Raw genomic sequence first — 18,131 nt, 5'->3', positions numbered from 1 at the left:
GGGGGGGGAATCTCTGAGGGAAAGCGGGACTTGCTCCATTCGAAGGTGGGAGGTCACCTTTATAATACATGACAAAACCGTCACTCCGCTGCCGTGCTCTCGGCCCGGAGTGCCCCTAAAGAAGAAGAGTGGGAAACGTCGTGAAAAGAGACCAAAGGAGGACGAAGAAGTGTTCTGTAGTGAGTAAAACAGTTAACGTCAGGCTTCGGGAAGGACTCGCCGTTCGCAGCGGGCAATGACTCGGCGCTCGCTCGCGCAGCGGGCCCCTATTTACTTGCGCGTTCCTGCCGTCCTCAGGTCGCGGGGTGCTTCGTTGTCGACGAGGTGCTGCCTATGTCCCGCCGTCCTGGTCGAGCCGCCATCCGCGTACATGAAGAATAAACCGTCCATCGAGGAAGAGGAAAGAACTATCTTAGAACCTGGAAAAAGGGAGGGCATGGAGATGAAGTGCTGGGGAGAGAGAGGGAAGACGAGGTGCGAAGTACAAGAAATGCCAGGCGCGGCGCAACCCGAGTACCATTTTATCCCGACGGTTGGACTTCGTGACGCCATACCAGCCATAACGTTGATTGCCGCTGCGGCGCTCAGTCGTAACGCGAGAACTGGTCTGTGGGGCTCAAAGATGAAAAGGCAAGCGTAGAGTAAGCGTATAAATGGAACAAAAAGGGCGTTCTGCGTGGCACTCTAAGTATCCCTTCTACACCGTCTCATAAACTCGAAGTGTAGATAGTGCAATTCAACACTTTTACCCACAGTTCACTGTCTGCGCTCTCAATGAGCAGCCGACTAGTGAGCAGGGAGAACTAAGAGTGACTGGCGCAACTCAGATTGCGCGTTCGCCCCAAAAACGTCGCACGCAACAGCACGCGACTACTACATGTTTGCCTGCTCACGCCATCGCCTGCAGCTGAGGGCTCTCTGACTACACACCTCCTGAATGGACGACGCTACAAAGACGTCCCATATAAGGTAACCCGAATCATCCAGAAAATGAAGGGAAATGCTGTCACGGCCATCAAATCGGTCGGGGATGCGTCTAGTCGAGCGCGATGCCGTCGAGATGCCGTTATTTACCAATGTTTAGTGCCAGTCGCCCGTGGGCGTACATGCGTCGAGCTGAAACTACATAATATTGCTGACTCATTTGGACAGAAACAGTAAATACGCGATAAGGCGATAAGAGTACGCCCACGGGCGGCGGTAAGGAGTCTGGGCTGTGATCTCCTTTTCGACAACTTGATTCTGAAATTTGATAGACCTGCCAAACAACCTGGTCAAGTCTCCGCTTCTGAGCGTCATGCAGGGGCTAGATCCACTCTGTGAAATTTTGCCTTTGCCAAACTTGAAGCTTGAGCTTGAAAGCCGCCCATTAGTAGAAGCAGCGGATCACGTGTATATTGAGGGCAGGCTAAGACGAGGTCCGACGCGTCCCGCTTCCTTGACACCTCGAATGACGCGTATTTGCATCTATCCCTCTCTGCAACAGAGACTCATCTTTGAGATTATGCGACTGCTAAGACCAACTTCAGCCTCAGACGAAGAACCTGAAGTGCAAGCTCAAGACGCGCAAAACAATGAAGATGCGGAGACGTGTCCACCTCACGACAGCAGGTGTCTAACCACATGACCCGTGCTTCAAAAAGCATGGGATGTGCAAGTTTCTACCTTTTAAATCATATTGATGGGTGGGGCGTCTTAAAACCGAACAAGTGCGAGACAGCGTGGCATACAGGCGAAACGGAGTGCCAAAGACCTTCCAGAAGACTGGGTCAAGAAGCAAGGTTCAAGAAACGGAGCAAGCGAGATGGTGTGCAGCAACGAGCGAGAGTTGTAAGCGCAGGACGAGAGAAATAATACCAACGAACGTGTCGGAAGATGAGGAGTGAAAGCGACGCAATATCGCGTGCCGGCTCAAGATGGGCCTAGCCAAGATGACCATGCAAAAACGCGTCGCAAGTCGCGGTAAAAGCCTCCAATCCGTCCAGTGACCCGGCGCGACTGCAGCACCTACCCATCAACGCGTACTCCCTTCAGCCCGCGAGCCATCCAAGACTCACCTCCAACGCCAAGCCAGCTGTGAAGACCCTGCTGTATCCCGCAGCTTTCATCTCGGTCTCCTGCTCACGCTGCGTGAAGATATGATTAGAAATGGAGTAAGCTGGCGACGGGGGCTGCGGCCTAGTCGTGAACACAGATTCTGCAGGAGCAATTCAGGGTGGCGTACCGGGATGACGGACGAGGGTTGGATGCCGTCGTGAGAGTCGACGGATGGGCGGTACACGGATGGATAAACAGACGCGCCGTCTTCGTCTTCGATGTCTTCAGATGAATGGTATAGGGTTGGAGAGGAGGTCTGGAGAGCCGGCTCCGACAGAGCTGACCAGCGTAAAAGCAAAGTCGACGCACCTCGGCGGGCTCGCCTTGCGCCAGACGCCCCGATAGCAGAACGCGCGACTCTGGTGACGACGGCCAGAAGAAATACACCTCGTGTTTTTCATCCTCTCTAGAACGCGATGGCAGCGCCAGCGCGTATTCTAAGACTGCGTCTTCGTAAAGCATCCCGCTCTCCATGTCCTGGCCGGATATTGCAAGGCGCAGAGAGACCGTCAGAAATTGTCTCAGGTGACGAGTCGAGTGCTGGAGATGAGCGTGCGGCGGAGGAACAGTCGCGGGTCAGAAATAGGAGCCATGGACGGGATTTTATACTGTGGCGTCGAAAGCCAGACGAGATTTTTACGTCGCAGGAACAAGCGGGGTTTGCTCGAGCTGACAGGAGCGATCAGCTGCGGGCGGGAGACACGGAGAAAGACGAATCAGAGGGCGCGGGGGATTTTCCTGGAGCCGTCGAGTGACAATCCCTGTTCGATGAGACAGTCATCTCAGTTCGACACGGTCTAGCAAGGAGAAGCAGAACGGCCTGTCGCGGGAGCTCTAATCATCGAGATATGCACCGTGGTGGAGGAAATCGATGTTCAAAATGTGCTATGCGATCAGCAAGGAGGCCAGAAGGGCAGAACACAAGATCCAACATGAAAGTAACCCCGCGGCAGATACCGAAGAGATTCGCAAGAAAATCGCGGTGAAAACGTTGTTCTTCTTGCCACAGACATACTCGGGTTGACGGTTGTCCGAGGCTCCCCAGGTGCAAAGCCGGATGCATACAGACGAGATACTTGTTCGTAAGTGTCCAATCAGTATGCATGTCGGCATAAACACTCGCATTAACACATGCCATACATACCTCACTCTGCAGGACCCGACTTTATCCTGAAACGCCTCCGTTCACGGCCACAGCGTCGACTTGCGTGACGTGACATGGTGACATCATGCATACGTGACGAACGTGACACGAAGGCGTGGGCAGGCTGAAGGTGGGCCGTGCTCAATGAGAGAGAGGGATATGATGAGAAACGTTGAACGCAGACGGTAGCTCTACCAAACTGCCGTGAAGCAACGCACACCAGCAGAAATTGGCAAAATGCAACGCACCTTTCCGCCACTAGGCCGTGCTGGTCTTCTTGTGGCGGACCAGGTTGTGCGGTTGGACAATATCACTATTTGCTCCATGGCACCTGGAGGGTGATAGCAAGATCGCCAAGTTTGTGTTCAAAACCCCCGCGACTTCTCCGGCCTCCTCAGCTGCCAAATCGCCCCGTCTAGCTAGCTGCAGCGCTACAGGGAGCAACATCACCTTTTTCCTCAACGGAGCACTGGGAGAAGAACTCATGGGCTCTAATGCAGTCAAGATATGAGATGGCTTACCTTGGAACCGCAGGCACCTGATTCTACCGCCCGTGTCTCCACCCGACGTTCACAGCAGCGCCCTTCGTCCACCATCTACATCCGCCACCCTCCGGTCAAATAAGGCTCTAGTGGAACTTTCGAGGATCCGGATTTGAGGTTAACCTGAGTTGATAAATGTCGCTGTATAACCGGCGATGTTTTAGCGGAGAGATGCAGCAAGTAGCGGTCTGCAAGAGTCGATTCCAAGAGCCCGCTTAAGCGCAAGAACAAGACTAGCCGGGCCAATACGCGGGCTGAGGATCTCTGAGTAGTTGCCAAACAGAACGTGGCAACTTGTGGCTATCAACCTGCATTCCTTGAGATCATGGTGGTCAAAGTGCAAGCTGGTGGAAGTCAAAGATTGCGGTATGGCCCAACCGATCATCTACCTCCCCGCGCCGGCACGATCGGATCGAGCGGTTCAACTCTTTCACATCCGTTCGGCCTTCTGGCTGTCCTGGAACTTATGCATCTTGCTCGAGCACTGTCGTTACCGACCATCCAGGCATACCTCCTCCTTCGCTCATACTACATCCCAGCGACAGACTGAAGAGCTGGCCGTCAATATCACCCTCAAACTGTCCAATCGCCATTACGGTTGTCTATGCTCCTTGGCATGTATAATTGCAGCTCTTTGTCAACAGTCGCTCCAGAGTTATCACGCATCAGGTATTATTTGCTCATGGTCGTCTCACGCCATGCATGAAGTCAGTCTAGGTGCGTCTATACGGTCAGATCTCTTATTCTATTCTGTCAAATTCCTCCGTCCTTGGGGCAAATGATCTCAGCAGCCCATATGCATGGAGTAGTACTTTCTTCAACGAAGAACAGCTCTTTCGCAGCAGGAATATATTCGTCTTCAGCGATATACTACATCCAACTTTATCTTTAGTGCGTTCGTCGCTCGACACGAGAGAATTGACCTTACTGTCGTCGAGTATGGTTCTCGTACGGTCAGAGCGTCAGAGAACGGTATAAAACACGCGGCGAAGCAATCTTAAGTACTGGAGTACTGGTCAGTCATATAGAAGCTTGCATTCTTAAGAAATAGCGCTGCTGACAATATCTGCAGCGTTGCTCTGTCTTTGTGCGATATTTGGCGGCTACACTACTGCTCGTTCAGATTCACAAAGCTCTACGCACATGCGTAGACTTTGCAGCCTCTAACTTACATCCACAACTCCAGTCTCCGAGTTTGATCCCGGTTTATGACGAGCTTATTCCTCGCCGATCAAAAGTTTCCCACTCAGGCGCCACAATCCCTCTGTCCCAGCTATGGGCTAATCGTGCTGTGTCAGCTCGGCCGAGAGCTATCAGTCTGCGCTACAGCTTGAGCTTAAAAGTCAGGTATGTGATGGGTCGTGCCAGGAAAATGTGGGATAGCTGAGATATATAACAACCAGGGTACCAACAAACACTTTCGCAGCTCTTTTTGAGCGTACATGTGTGGTGGTTAAGCATGATCACAAGGGATCGAATTAGAGCTGGTCAAGCACGGCCGCGACACATGGATATCAGTGCTTAGCACAGAATCAGCGACAGGGACGATTGATCGCACTCTGGCATGCTGCCGTGTCGCTCTCTATTCTAAAGGGCGCCCGAGAAGCCTCCAAGGAGTATAAGAACATGCCGGGGCCTCCAATGTGAAGAGCCCTCATCCTACTCATCTTCCTTCGATATGTCCTCTACAAGTACTTTCCGTGCGTCCATACGGTACAGCAAACGGCTTTTCACAGACAGCTGACGTTCGTTCATCACCAGCTTCTGCCGTTCCTTCACTTTCGCCGTCTGAGGTCTCACCATATGGCTACGTGCCGAACAAGGGCCTGTGTATCGCCTTCGTTGTTCTGTTCGGTCTGTCTACCCGTGAGTCGGCTGTCTAGGCTGTCGTCAGGTTGATCACGATGTACTTTGTCCAGTACTTCATTTTCTTGCTGCTTTCAAATTCCGCCTGTGGTGGCTGATCCCGACCGCTTGCCTCATGGGCACCGGCGAGGTGATTGGCTGGGTCGGACGTTTGTGGTCCAGCATGAACGTCGTCGCGCACACACCTTTCACAATGCAGTGAGTTCCCATTATAGGTCATATTTCCCGGCCGTTGCGAACTCATGATATGACAATAGAATTGTCTGCACTATCCTTGCACCTACACCGCTCTTGGCTGCGATATTTATCATCTTTACGCGTATGGCGGAGACGTTGGGTGTTCGTTATAGCAGGCTCACGCCAAAGTGGTGTGGGTGCACTTTTACAGAGACCAGCAGCTTTTACTAGTACAAACTGAAACATTTCACTCTAGACTCGGTTATATTCCTTACATGTGTACGCGGAGTTCCTCCCGAAAGCTTACGATGCCTAACGCAGCAACTACAGGATATCATAGCGCTGGTCATCCAAGGGCTAGGTGGAGGGATCGCCGCTGATGCCAAGACATTATCAGCTACCAATCTGGTAGGCCACTATCCTCATCGGCTATAGTAGTGCTAACAATATTGCCTAAGGGCGCGAACATCATGCTCGCGGGCATTGTCTTCCAGCTGGGCAAGCAATAAGGCGAACCTATAGTCTCGTTATGCTCATACAACTCTACAGTTGCAATGCTCGTCTTCAGTGTGTTGGCTGCAGGGTACTTTTACAGGTTTATCAAGGATCGCCCAGTTCGAGGAAAAGGCTTCGACCCCGGCTATCGCGATAGCATTGCGACCACAGTCAACGGCCCGCGCTCATGGGATAGACGTCTCAAGCTCATGACACTCGGGCTTTGCATTAGTACTCTATTCCTTATCATCCGGTAAGCCTCACGCTAGCATTGAAAGCTGTGGTTGTCCGACTAGCCACCATAGGGCCATTTACCGTACCATTGAACTTGGTGACGGGTGGAACGGGAAAGTTCTGCGTACTCAGGTCTACTTTAGTAAGTATCTCTTCGCTTCTCCTGCGTGGAATACTAACAAATGCGCCACAAGGCGTGTTTGATGCAGCGATGGTTGTTGTCGCGACGTATGCACTGAACATCTTCAATCCCGGTGTTCTCCTCTACAGCCAACCTCCGGATATGAGAGACTACCAGCTGGACAAGGTGCTGCACTAGTAACTCTGACATCTTATTCTTTTGTATGCACGATACGCGATTATGCATTTTCTGGTCTTCAAAGTTCTGTTTGTACTAGTGGACTTCTCGTCACATACATCGGGGCCCTTGGGCTCACGGTGGTGCGCGCTACTATAAGCGCACGTCGTGCACCTAAAGTTGTTCCCGACTCTCTTCAACAAGCAGCAGCCATGACCAGACTCTCACTTATCGTCGCTGCCACTGTCTCCAATGGTATCGGACAGAGTTCGCGACTGCCATGGAGGCTACCTCAGGAGATGACATATTTCGCCCGCATCACCTCGGGCGCGCCGGAGGGAACAAAGAATGCAGTGGTTATGGGCAGGAAAACATGGGAGAGCATCCCCGCAAAGTTCAGACCTCTTAGGGACCGCTTGAATGTGGTGATCAGTCGTAATCAAGATTACCAGCTGTGAGTTGAGCGAGAATATCAGGACTTTAACGTGCTCAAAGCGTGACCGTAGGCAGACGGCGAATACATCGTCCGTTCGCTTGAACGCAGACCTGCCGTCTGCTTTGACGGAGCTCAGCATGCAAGACTCTGGATCAGAAAAAACTGACGTCAACCGTGTCTTCATTATTGGTGGAGCAACGCTGTACAAGGAAACACTCGAGCTGCCACCCTCCTCCCCTACATTCGTGGATAGAGTCCTCTTGACACGGATTTTATCCCCTTCATTCGATGAATGCGATGTATTCCTGCCGGATTTCTTGAAGACGGAGGATGTAACCATAACGAGATGGTCGAGGTGCACCCACGAAGAGCTCCAGGATTGGGTTGGGTTCGAAGTACCACGGGAAATACAGGAAGAGAAAGGTGTGCAGTACGAATTCCAAATGTGGACACGGTAGAGCGGTGGTATAACGTGTAGCATGAGTTTGCTACAATGTCGTCTGCAAGCTGTGCAGGCTGTCTAATCAACCCTGACGCTGTTTTGGAGATGAGAGCACGCTTTTGAGGGACGGAAAACTGAGACGTGCCTGCTTGTGCTTGGGATTCCTCGAACAGATGATGTAGATACGACCTTTCCTCCTAACAACAGCGCATCCTCCGCACATAACCTTGACGGAGGATCGAACCTTCATGCCCCGAGCTAAAGCAGGCACCTGTACTTGCGGCGCATTCGGAGGGTGTGGGTGGAGATGGAAATGAGAATGTGGCAGCTGTGCAGCCCTGAAACGGGTCAGCAGAGGTCGTGTCGAAGCCAGCAGAGTGCGGAGCATGTCGAAGGAGCTTGTTGACTGTCGGTGAGCTGAGCCTGAGCGTCGTACGCGAGGGCAGTTTCAGCTACACGCGCCCACGTGGCTATCATCCGTTTCGGGGTGGGTCAGTAACCCCGTGGGCGCAAATATTAATGCGCGCCCAGCACCCACTCCCGCACACGACCTCTGCTTCCTGGATGAAGCTCAGCCATAACCCTCATATTCCTCTGGTAACTCTGCGAACATGCACACCGCCAGCTTCAATCCTGCCGCCGGGGGGAAATTGGCAGGAGTCCTGTTTGCCCTAATGCTTGTGACCTTCGTGGTCGAGAGTCAATTAACTCAGGTAAAGCAGGGCATTTTCATTTGGCAGCACATCCGAAGGCTTATGTCCCGCACAGTATGTCCAGACGGATCTCGGCTTCCGCCAACCGTACTTTGTATTGTAAGTCTTGAATGCGACGCCCTTTGCACACGAAACTGATCAGCAGGCGTGCAGCTATATCGTACACTCCGCCTTTGCGATAATGTGGCCGCTCCACTTTCTATTTCTCGTGATCAGCTCCAAGGACTCTCCTCGCGCAATCATCAGAGGACTGTACGTCTCTCTAGCCGAGCACATCGCTCCTACCGTCTTTGACAGTCCGGCGTCATTCCCCATCTGGGGGTCCCTTCGTCTGGTCGTCATATTATCTCTGTTTGTTTCCGTACCAGCCTTGCTTTGGTTTGTTGCTATCACACAAGCTCCGTAAGTTATTTTGTTCTCTTTCTCCTTGCAATCATTTGACGTCCGCTTCCCAGATTACCTGATGTCACCGCTTTATGGAACACCAATGCCTTCTTCGCGTACATATTAACGGTTAGGCTATTCGGACTGAGGTGGGAAGCGCGCCGTCTCTTGTCCGTGGTAATCGCCACTGCTGGCGCTGCGCTGGTGGTGTACGGCAGTAGCGGTGCACCTGCAAGCGCGGACGCAGGCGTTTCAGCGGCCGAGACGAGAATGGCTCTCATCGGAGACCTCCTTACTCTGATCGCTTCCGTCATATACGGCATTTATCAAGTGCTATACAAGATGTATGCCGCACCTCCGGACCATCTTGAGCCAATACCAGCCGACGCGGCCTACGAACCTATCGTCAGCGCTATGGACGACCCCGCAGAGACACCGATCTTTGACAAGCCAGAGATGGTATACCCCCCTCCGTTCGGTCTCTACGCGAACGCCCTCACCTCCGCCATCGGTGTCTGCACCTTCGTGCTTCTCTGGGTGCCAATTCCTATTCTGCACTATTACGGCCTAGAGACGTTCCACCTGCCTGCTGATATTAAGACGGTATCCGTCATCGCATGCATCGCTTTGAGCGGCGTCGCTTTCAACGCAACTCTTATGGTGCGCTTCCATATCTCTGTGCTTTCGAAGTCAATACTCAGCCTCGGCCCCTGAAATAGATTCTGTTGGGCCTATGGGGGCCTATTGTTACGTCCGTCGGAAACTTACTAACCATTGTTCTCGTTTTCATCTCGGACATTATCTTTGGGGGTTCTGTGCAGAGCGTTACGGGCTGGAGTCTGCTCGGTTCGGGAGCAATCATCGTTGCCTTCGGCGTCCTGGCATACGATATATTGCGGAAGCAATAGCTCTAGTCTCGCGACTCACAGCTACCTTTAATCCGTGTCGGGATACCAGACAGTAGAAGTATTTTCACTATCAATTTCACGCAGATAATGATCAATCCGTCCGCCATGGTGTATCGTATATTATGCCTATGTATATATTGGAATCTGCTCGATCCGAGAATGTGATGTGCGGTAAAGGAAGGGGAAGGACGTGCATGCGGAGAACCACATTGAAAATGAGTAATAGAACAGGTGAAGCTATAGCACAATGGCGAAGGAAACTGAAACGCGGCAATAAAAAACACAAGACAGATGCCCTTGACAGAATTGATGCAGATGGGACCGGCAGTAGCAGAAGGTTGAGAGAGAGGGGAAAGAGATGGTAACGAATGAATGCGCGGTAGGGTGTACGTTAGAGTTCGTTAGAAGACCGAGCGCAACATGAGAAAGAAACTGAAAGGTATCCTGGAACCGAGTGGCAAGGTTGCATCTCGTCTCCACAATTACAACTCGGTTGGTCCCCTCGTTCTCCTCAGCTGCGCCAGGACGGCAACCAACTCAAACGCACCAAACCAAGTTAGACTCCTCAAGACTATAATCGTATAAGCCGCACGCCGAGTGAATAAATTAGGATCAGGCCTAAGTGGTCGTCGCCATCATGCTGCGCGGGGTTCAGGGATCAGTACAGCGCTAACGCGGCAATGGGAACGCGTCATACCTCTTCCGCTTAGCCTTGGTCATCTCCTTCCGTAAAGCAGGTCCGTCCAAAGGTTTTAGCAGCTCGAATGCGCAAAGCAGCTCTTCCGATACACTGGGATGATAGAAAGTCAGCGGAGGCAACACAAATGGTAAGTAGAGCAAACCTCATGCACGCTCCATAATTGTCGAATTCTGAAGTAAATATGTGAGAAGATGGCAATTACTAAGTGATTGGTGTGACACACCTCCACAATAATTTGGTGCGCTGAAGACGGTCACCAACGTCCGATCGTTCCAAAACTCGTATCCGTCCTCCACAACCATGTGCGCTCGACATATCAAGTCCATATCGTATCGCACTAGGAAGTCATTGATGATCGCCTTCCCGAAGCAATAGCTGACGCCTCGTTCGTTGTCCTCCCAGTCTTGCGCGGTGTCTGACGGATCTGACCAAAGGAGATCATTGAGGAGACCGTAGTCTGGAACGTCCGTTGGTCGCTGTATCCGCTTAATGTCGTCCATATGATGAAGCGACGGGGATAGGCCGCCATGGACGCAAAATATTTTAGACGCGACGATAGCAGCGATTGGGAGACAGTTGAAGACATCAATGAACGTCTTCCAGGTTTTGATGTTACAGCGTCGCTTGCATTCATCATAGAAGCCGTACACTAGAAGACGGACGTCAGCGCAACGCAGGAACATAGATTCTGGCTAAGCGCTTACCTCTTGTTACGTTTGCACACTCGTGGTTTCCTCGCAGGAGGAAGAAATTCTCTGGATACTTGATTTTGTAGCACAGGAGGAGAAGAATAGTTTCGAGACTCTGCTTGCCCCGGTCGACGTAGTCCCCGAGGAAAAGATAATTGGCAGCTGGTGGAAATCCGCACATCTCGAACAGCCGGATGAGGTCCGAATACTGCCCGTGAACGTCGCCGACGATCTTCACAGGGGGCGAGAGCTCGATGAGAGTAGGCTGGTTCAAGAACACTTCGCGAGCTGCCTGGCATATAGCGACAATCTCGTTGTTCTTGAGGCAAAGCGACTTGCTAACCTTACCGGTGTAACCGACGTCGAGCAAACGCTGGATCATGTCGTCAATGTCGAGCTGCAAGGCGCGACTCTTGTCCTTCATCCCACCGCCCCCTCCATAGCTCGCATCACCGACCGAGAAGCTGTTGGTGGAACCCGGTGTCGGGAGCCCCGACGGGGCGAGCGAGTTGGAAAGGATGGTCTGCGTAACGGGTATATCGAGCGGAGCAGGCCTGTTGCCGTTGGCAGCGAGAGGAGATGTGGACGGCGAAGGCAAAGACGATGCGTCCGAGGACGGAGGGTTGGGGGACTTTGTCGTTGGTGAGCCATCGCTCCCGGGCGGTCTTGAACCGCTTCCGTTGGAAGTAACCGTGCCGCCATCGGGGTCCGTGACATTGACCCGTACGGGCGAACTGGTGTGTGCACCGTTCGAGAGGGGCCCCGCAGCAGAGAGCGGGGGAGCTGTCCCTCTGGAGACTGTGCTGGCTGGTGTGGAATCGTTGGTTTCGGTAGGCTCAGGAGGCGTATTCGACTCGGCATCCTTATCCTTGTCTTTGCCACTCTTCTTACTCCTTTTCGACTGTTGCTGGCCCATGGGAAGGGCCTGAGAGGATGAAGACGGAGAACCTGGCTGAGGAGACTGCGGTCGTGACCTCGAGAGCCTAGAGGCGAATACGGAGAGAAGTGTGGGCGCCAGCTTGGACTAGGTCTCGGCTTCGCTGGCGGGTGCGGCGGCGGAGCCACTCAGAGGAAAAAGGATAGAGATCGAGTTAACTAGTATTACTGTCAGTGGCGGAGCGTCGGTATCTGGTCGTCGTCGAGATCGTCGTCAACCACGGCGCAGGATGCCAAGAGAACTGAAGCACCACAGTTGCAAGGCGTTCCTTGTTGGCTGATGTTTACCCGGCCTTTGCCAGCTCGCTTCACTCCAGAATCTGATCACGCTAGCACTGAGTATTTGAAGCCGTCTGACCCTCAAATCCCAAAGCGAGGATACAGCTCGGACGTATCTACGCCGCCTGTCGCCGTTTCCCAAGCAGCCCGCGAACCTCTTTGAAGTCGTGAAATCTCTGTTGATCCACTGATTGATCGTGCACTCTCCTCTCATAGGCGTAATGGTCACTTTGTCGCATGCGCACAGAACACGGATAGGAAAGCAATAACAACACATAGCATCGATGCCTCAGCATCTACGCCCACTCAGACCCTGTCCAGGAAGAGTCCGCTCAGAACTTTCCAAAGGTCTTGGCCGCCGCCTTGTTCTTCGCTACTCGAATAACGTTGAAGCGTACGGTTTTCGACAGTGGCCGACACTGGCCTGCATAAAATCTGAGGAACAGGACCAATTGCGCATCATACGGAAGTCACGCACCGACAGTAACAATGTCGCCAATTTCAACACGGAAAGCGGGCGAGACGTGTGCCGCCAAGTTCTTGTGCCGCTTCTCGTAACGGTCTGCAATGAAGCATGAGACTCCACTTCCCTCTTCTTGTGCCCAGACGTGTACGTACTGTACTTGGGGATGTAGTGGAGGTAATCCCGACGAATGACTAGGGTGCGGGTCATCTTGGTGGAAACGACACGACCAGTTAGGATACGACCGCGGATGGAGACGTCACCGGTGAAGGGGCATTTCTTGTCTAAGCGCAATCACACTGTAATCAGCATTGAGGAGATGCATTCAAGATTAATGATACAGGCGTACCGATGTAAGTGCCGCTGATGGCCTCAGAAGGGGTCTTGAAGCCCAGACCGACATCCTTGTACCACCGCTTTTCCTTGGTCGAGACCTTCTTACCACCTGAGCCATATCATGCAACGTCGCTCTAATGAGTTTCACAGTATCCCCAAGTCTGTGACGGCCGTGTACGCACCGCGAGCCTTCGCGTTTTGGAAGAGATGCTGCTTCTGGTATGCCTTCTCAATCTATAAAGCGAGTCGAAGATCGTACCATCATAATTTTGCCCTAAGAACTTGGCCTTCGAGTACTCACCTGCTCGGCCATGTTGATTATGAGGACGGCGGGGGAGTTGCAGACGTTTGCCGGAGCCGCCTTACGCTACACTTGAATCTGGTACGTGACGGGCAGGAAAGCAAGCCACCGGAGCGAAAACTGTACAGCCCGGAATTCTCCGACCGGCAGACTCTCGGCACATATGCCACGTGCTATGGCACGCGTGACCGGGGATGCGTCACTGGCGTCAATCAAGCTTGTTGGATGACCGTCGCGACACGCGCTGCCGCGACTTGCTGGGTTCAACGCATCTTCTTTCACACCCTTTGTCCTCGGATGGGCAGGCAGACCACCTTAGGTCAGTATAAATGTTTACACCTCGATACGCTATCTGAAGCATCCTCAGAGAAATATATCGACGTATCAAAGGGAATGAAGCCAGCACCACCGCAACAGTCCACGCTCGGGGAGATGTGGGGTAAGAAGAAGAAACGCGAACCCGAGGTGAAAGTCGCGCAAGAGAACAACATGGATGTCGAAGATACTAGTGCGCGTTCACATTAAGCCAAATTAGCGTGTCTTACGCGTCTCAGGTGAAAGATCTAAGCGGAAACAGGCATCTTCTGCACAGTCGGGGGCCGCGCCAGAGCAGCCTCCGAAAGCAAAAAAACGCAGAATCATAGCCTCGGACGATGAAGATGACCTGCCTAGTAAGATATTTGTCCTTCCTAGTGAATCTCTATTTATCGGTACGCCTAGCCATTGCAAAGTCAGATGTGGCCATGTCGTCCGAGGCAGAGCTCGTGCCACCGTCCGACGAGGACGAGGATTCAGGACCCTCGAAACCAAAGCGCAAAGCAGCGAAGCCTTCGAAAGTGAAGAACGACAGGAAAGTCAAGTCGAAAGGCAAGGCTAAGGCCGCGGTGATAGCGGAAGAAGACAAGGAAGGGCAGGATGCCAAATCTTCTTCCGCGTCAAGCGGGGACGAGGCACCGGAACAAGATATCGATGAGGGGGAGGAAGAGACTGACGAGGAGGAGGCTACCCAAAAGTACGTTGTGCGCGTCGTACAGGAAGCCATGCATCTGATGTACACAGTATTGAGGCAGTGTTATCGAAGACGAAAGAAGTCGATATCGAAGGCGGATGGGAATTAGGACACCCGTACGCTCCCGACCCATGTTCACTTGCATTGACCTGACCATATTCTATCAGTATTCCGTACGCCGCTTTGGCGAAAGTCTTCGGGCTGATCGAGGGCACTACCAAACGACTAGAGAAGACTTCTCTGCTAACCTCATTTCTACTGCTTGTCATTCAACGGAGTGCTTCTGGTGACACTGATTCTTTACTTCAATCGGTATATCTCTGCATCAATCGAGTATGTATTCCGTGCAACACTTAAAGAGGTCATCTCATGAGATATCTCTTCTAGCTGTGCCCAGACTACGTGGGCATTGAACTCGGCATAGGCGAGAGTTTGCTGCTCAAGGCCATTGCTGAGTCGACGGGTAGAAGTATGACAGTCATCAAACAAGACTTGAAGAAAGAAGGTGACTTGGGTCTTGTCGCCAGAGTTAGTTCGTCGCTTTCTTGTCTAAACAGTCTCGCTCATCGCCAAGCGTGTCATAAGAACTCTAAGAACGCTCAGAAGACTCTGTTCAAGCCCAAACCGCTCACAGTACCCTTCATGTTCAAGAATCTTAAGGAAATTGCGTCCAGCACTGGTCACTCTGTGAGTAATCTTGTACCTCCTCTATTTGTCGCTCACTGACGGCACCGCAGTCTCAAAACAAGAAAGTCTCCATTATCACCAAGCTTTTGGCTGCTTGCCAAGGGGAGGAGGCGAAGTACATCATCCGTTCCTTGGAAGGCAAGCTGCGTATCGGTAATGCTGAGCGCACCGTGCTTGTCGCGTTGGCGCATGCAGCAATCTTGGCTGAGCAAGAAAAAGGTATACGCTGTGCTTTGCTGCCGAACTCGTCCCTGTTGACATGTCCTTCCACGTCAGCAACCAAGAGGCTGAACCAAGAAAAGCTTACTGGCCGCCTCGAGCATGCTGCGGAGGTGGTCAAGTCTGTGTACAGGTAAACATCCCGTACGGTGCAGTTTCCGCGCACTGACCCCGTGCCGCAGCGAACTGCCTTCGTACGACCTCGTGATTCCGGCACTCCTCGAGGTCGGCATAGATGGGCTCAAAGAGCGGTGCAAGCTCACGCCCGGCGTGCCGTTGAAACCTATGTTGGCGAAACCGACTAAAGCCATCGGCGAGGTGCTCGATAGGTTCGAGGGCAAGAAATTCACGTGCGAGTACAAGTACGATGGCGAGCGCGCGCAGGTACACAAACTCGATGACGGCACGGTTGCGGTGTTCAGCCGTAATTCGGAGGACATGAGCAAGAAGTATCCAGATTTGATGGATCAGCTTCCTCGGGTAAGTTGCATGCACGCATCCTCGTGGTGAGTGAATGCTAACTCCGGCGACAGTGCATGAAGAGTACTGCCAAGTCTTTCGTCTTGGATGCGGAGGCCGTCGCTGTTGACCGGAAGACTGGACAACTGAAACCATTCCAGGAATTGAGCAAACGAAAACGTAAGGACGTGAAGGTCGAGGACATTGAGATATGGGTATGCCTGTTTGGCTTTGACCTACTCTACCTGAATGGGGAGGTAAGGCTCTTCTATTTCTCTCCGCATAGTCGTCGCTAAATTTTGCTAGTCCCTGCTGCACCACCCTTTTGCAGAACGCCGCGAGCTGCTAGGGACACATTTCCAGGAGGTTGAAGGAGAGTTTACATTCGCTAAGTCCAAGGACTGTGAAACGACGGAAGAAATCCAGGCCTTCCTCGAAGAGAGTGTTAAGGATGGCTGTGAAGGACTTATGGTCAAGATGCTCGAGACGGAAGCTAGTCACTATGAGCCGAGCCGGCGCAGCGTGAATTGGCTCAAGGTTCGTCATTTCCCGATAGCGTTCCGTCCAAGGATGGCTCACGTGTATGGATGTGCACAGCTCAAGAAAGACTACCTGGCAGGGGTCGGTGACTCACTGGATCTGGTCGTCGTGGGGGGCTATTACGGGAAGGGTAAGCGTACGAACGTGTACGGTGCATTCCTCTTGGCCTGCTACGATGCGGACGGCGAGCAATACCAGACGATCTGCAAGATTGGTACTGGTTTTAGCGACGAGGCTCTGCAGCAGCACCATGAGCTTCTCAAGCCGCTGGAACTGACAAAACCAAGAGGAGACATCAAGGTCGGCGGTGCAAAGCCTGACGTGTGGTTTGAACCGAAGGTCGTCTGGGAGGTCCTGACAGCAGACCTGAGCTTGAGTCCTGTGTACACAGCTGCACAGGGATTGGTATGTGACTCTGGCACCTTCCAAGCACTATTACTGACTGCCTGTGGAACAGGCAGATGAAAGAGGTATTTCCCTCCGGTTCCCCCGTTTCATCCGGGTACGGGACGATAAGGGAGCAGATGACGCGACTGGACCAGAGCAGGTAAGCATCCAGAACTCCGCGAAAAGTTTCCATGCGGGCAGTGACATGAGCTTCTTCAGATCGCGGAGATGTACGAGCGGCAAGTGCTTGCTCAGAGCAAGGGCGGGAAAAAGAAAAAGGGCGGCGACGCCGACGACGAATTTTGGTAGTCTCGCTAGCACAACTATTTGTGATCTCGCATGTTGAATCTCTAGGAGATATATCCGTTGAGGTTGGCCCAGAGGGTACACGGAAGCGAGATTGGCTCTGGCACGAAACCTCTAAGCAAGCAGAACGCAGACCACTATGTGCAGCTTCATTGTGCAGCCTCGACCACCTTCTCGGGGACACTCTTTTTACTTTCTCTCGCCTCCTTGCCACCCATGTTCCAGTAGTTTATGAAGCGAGCCAATTGGACGGATTGTGCGGTCGCATTCGTCGCATGACACGCGAAGAGGAGATAGTTTCTGGGCTGGACGCGCCACGCTGTCATACTTCAGTTAGCAAGCGAGGACTCATGTGACAGAAGACTACCGCACCGAAGCGCATGAAGACCATTCTAGGGAGAGAAGCTGTCAGTGACGTTAAAACGCGCTCTTGCGAGCGTACTCACGAGTAACTGGCAAGGGCAGTCGTCATTGCGCCTGAGATGACCTCCTCATCCTTCTTCAAGTCAGCAAGGGCTGCCAAAGGCAGACCCCAGTTGGCGACCTGTTATGGGTATCGCTGTGGTCAGAAATCATCGAGCCTATGCGGGTCCGTTGAACGAACCGGCCCCCAAAAGTGTGTGCCTGGCGCAACTGCTCAGACCAAACGACCAAGGAGCTGGCGCGAGACACGTACTGAGGAAGTATTCCTTTGCAGCCGGCGAGCGCAGCCAGTGGATGAAGGTGGACGACATTCTGCAGTGGGAGATGAGACGGAAGAGAGGCTGCCCCAGGCAGTCTTGACTTGCACCCAGCTCGTGTAAGGCGCCTCACGTCAGCGGGTTTTACCGTCCCCGTATCGTCGTCCCTCGCGCTCAGACCACCGCCGGCGCCAGAGGCACGACGACTTGGATATACTCCCGCCTCCGCTGCTGTCTCGTCCTCCCTCTCGGGTTATATGCTCTCTCCAACCTCCAGGACTCGCGCTCATCCATGGTGTCACAGGCTTCCCGGTGATCTGCTTGCCCAATCTGATCGCCCACCTCACCACGTTGCAGCCAATTGCCTCCTAGACGCCTCGTAATGCCGCAACCAGAGTGGGGAT

General features: G+C 52.8%; 8 protein-coding genes across 8 annotated transcripts; 4 read left to right on the top strand and 4 right to left on the bottom strand.

Moving 5' to 3' along the window:
• Nucleotides 1-3,280: 3,280 nt before the first annotated feature.
• PHACADRAFT_247433 (uncharacterized protein) lies at nt 3,281-4,149 on the bottom strand. The gene has a single exon (XM_007390446.1). The coding sequence runs from the start codon at nt 3,725-3,727 to the stop codon at nt 3,500-3,502; it is 228 nt and encodes a 75-aa protein (XP_007390508.1). The 5' UTR covers nt 3,728-4,149; the 3' UTR covers nt 3,281-3,499.
• A 1,086-nt stretch (nt 4,150-5,235) lies between these two features.
• Nucleotides 5,236-6,933, top strand: PHACADRAFT_247431 (uncharacterized protein). The gene is made up of 10 exons (XM_007390445.1): nt 5,236-5,483; nt 5,545-5,649; nt 5,703-5,847; nt 5,907-6,019; nt 6,083-6,105; nt 6,157-6,234; nt 6,285-6,324; nt 6,376-6,574; nt 6,627-6,697; nt 6,750-6,933. The coding sequence occupies exons 1-10, from the start codon at nt 5,462-5,464 to the stop codon at nt 6,872-6,874; spliced, it is 921 nt and encodes a 306-aa protein (XP_007390507.1). The 5' UTR covers nt 5,236-5,461; the 3' UTR covers nt 6,875-6,933.
• A 132-nt stretch (nt 6,934-7,065) lies between these two features.
• Nucleotides 7,066-7,747, top strand: PHACADRAFT_82332 (uncharacterized protein; the record flags this gene model as incomplete). The annotated part of the gene is made up of 2 exons (XM_007390444.1): nt 7,066-7,307; nt 7,360-7,747. 2 exons carry the CDS (start codon nt 7,066-7,068, stop codon nt 7,745-7,747), a joined length of 630 nt encoding a protein of 209 aa, XP_007390506.1.
• Nucleotides 7,748-7,870: 123 nt separating this feature from the next.
• Nucleotides 7,871-8,029, bottom strand: PHACADRAFT_67768 (uncharacterized protein; the record flags this gene model as incomplete). Its single annotated transcript, XM_007390443.1, has 1 exon — nt 7,871-8,029. A coding segment is annotated over one exon (159 nt), but the record flags the coding sequence as incomplete, so codon positions are not given.
• Nucleotides 8,030-8,337: 308 nt separating this feature from the next.
• On the top strand, nt 8,338-9,831 carry PHACADRAFT_247425 (uncharacterized protein). The gene is made up of 5 exons (XM_007390442.1): nt 8,338-8,444; nt 8,500-8,543; nt 8,598-8,846; nt 8,900-9,488; nt 9,548-9,831. Exons 1-5 carry the CDS (start codon nt 8,343-8,345, stop codon nt 9,734-9,736), a joined length of 1,173 nt encoding a protein of 390 aa, XP_007390504.1. The 5' UTR covers nt 8,338-8,342; the 3' UTR covers nt 9,737-9,831.
• Nucleotides 9,832-9,850: 19 nt separating this feature from the next.
• PHACADRAFT_247423 (uncharacterized protein) lies at nt 9,851-12,092 on the bottom strand. The gene is made up of 5 exons (XM_007390441.1): nt 11,141-12,092; nt 10,660-11,085; nt 10,579-10,606; nt 10,434-10,526; nt 9,851-10,376 (listed from the first exon to the last, which is right to left on the bottom strand). Exons 1-5 carry the CDS (start codon nt 12,039-12,041, stop codon nt 10,355-10,357), a joined length of 1,470 nt encoding a protein of 489 aa, XP_007390503.1. The 5' UTR covers nt 12,042-12,092; the 3' UTR covers nt 9,851-10,354.
• A 289-nt stretch (nt 12,093-12,381) lies between these two features.
• Nucleotides 12,382-13,541, bottom strand: PHACADRAFT_180219 (uncharacterized protein). The gene is made up of 6 exons (XM_007390440.1): nt 13,441-13,541; nt 13,322-13,373; nt 13,153-13,248; nt 12,959-13,087; nt 12,819-12,902; nt 12,382-12,764 (listed from the first exon to the last, which is right to left on the bottom strand). Exons 1-6 carry the CDS (start codon nt 13,450-13,452, stop codon nt 12,673-12,675), a joined length of 465 nt encoding a protein of 154 aa, XP_007390502.1. The 5' UTR covers nt 13,453-13,541; the 3' UTR covers nt 12,382-12,672.
• Nucleotides 13,542-13,737: 196 nt separating this feature from the next.
• On the top strand, nt 13,738-17,451 carry PHACADRAFT_204217 (uncharacterized protein; the record flags this gene model as incomplete). Its single annotated transcript, XM_007390439.1, has 16 exons — nt 13,738-13,759; nt 13,808-13,948; nt 13,995-14,111; nt 14,161-14,452; nt 14,500-14,565; nt 14,617-14,782; nt 14,837-14,977; nt 15,035-15,136; nt 15,187-15,355; nt 15,413-15,488; nt 15,538-15,835; nt 15,889-16,071; nt 16,121-16,351; nt 16,412-16,759; nt 16,812-16,901; nt 16,961-17,451. 16 exons carry the CDS (start codon nt 13,738-13,740, stop codon nt 17,048-17,050), a joined length of 2,532 nt encoding a protein of 843 aa, XP_007390501.1. The 3' UTR covers nt 17,051-17,451.
• Nucleotides 17,452-18,131: the final 680 nt, after the last annotated feature.

Source organism: Phanerochaete carnosa, assembly GCF_000300595.1.
Source record: "Phanerochaete carnosa HHB-10118-sp unplaced genomic scaffold PHACAscaffold_1, whole genome shotgun sequence".
Classification (NCBI taxonomy): Eukaryota; Fungi; Basidiomycota; class Agaricomycetes; order Polyporales; family Phanerochaetaceae; genus Phanerochaete; species Phanerochaete carnosa.
This window is presented reverse-complemented; position numbering and strand designations above follow the sequence as displayed.

Excerpts from the sequence above, each read along its gene's own strand:
- PHACADRAFT_247433 (XM_007390446.1), bottom strand. The coding sequence starts at position 3,727 with ATGAGTTCTTCTCCCAGTGCTCCGTTGAGGAAAAAGGTGATGTTGCTC.
- PHACADRAFT_180219 (XM_007390440.1), bottom strand. Across the intron at positions 13,249-13,321 it reads CCAAAACGCGAAGGCTCGCG|GTGGTAAGAAGGTCTCGACC; the intron begins GTGCGTACACGG and ends GATATGGCTCAG. Across the intron at positions 12,903-12,958 it reads CCACTACATCCCCAAGTACA|ACCGTTACGAGAAGCGGCAC; the intron begins GTACGTACACGT and ends GCTTCATTGCAG.
- PHACADRAFT_247425 (XM_007390442.1), top strand. The coding sequence starts at position 8,343 with ATGCACACCGCCAGCTTCAATCCTGCCGCCGGGGGGAAATTGGCAGGA. Across the intron at positions 8,544-8,597 it reads CGCCAACCGTACTTTGTATT|CTATATCGTACACTCCGCCT; the intron begins GTAAGTCTTGAA and ends GCAGGCGTGCAG. Across the intron at positions 8,847-8,899 it reads GTTGCTATCACACAAGCTCC|ATTACCTGATGTCACCGCTT; the intron begins GTAAGTTATTTT and ends TCCGCTTCCCAG.
- PHACADRAFT_247423 (XM_007390441.1), bottom strand. The coding sequence starts at position 12,041 with ATGGGCCAGCAACAGTCGAAAAGGAGTAAGAAGAGTGGCAAAGACAAG. Across the intron at positions 11,086-11,140 it reads GTGTGCAAACGTAACAAGAG|TGTACGGCTTCTATGATGAA; the intron begins GTAAGCGCTTAG and ends TCCGTCTTCTAG. Across the intron at positions 10,527-10,578 it reads AATTATGGAGCGTGCATGAG|TGTATCGGAAGAGCTGCTTT; the intron begins GTTTGCTCTACT and ends CTATCATCCCAG.
- PHACADRAFT_247431 (XM_007390445.1), top strand. The coding sequence starts at position 5,462 with ATGTCCTCTACAAGTACTTTCC. Across the intron at positions 5,848-5,906 it reads CACACACCTTTCACAATGCA|AATTGTCTGCACTATCCTTG; the intron begins GTGAGTTCCCAT and ends ATATGACAATAG. Across the intron at positions 6,575-6,626 it reads ACTCTATTCCTTATCATCCG|GGCCATTTACCGTACCATTG; the intron begins GTAAGCCTCACG and ends TAGCCACCATAG.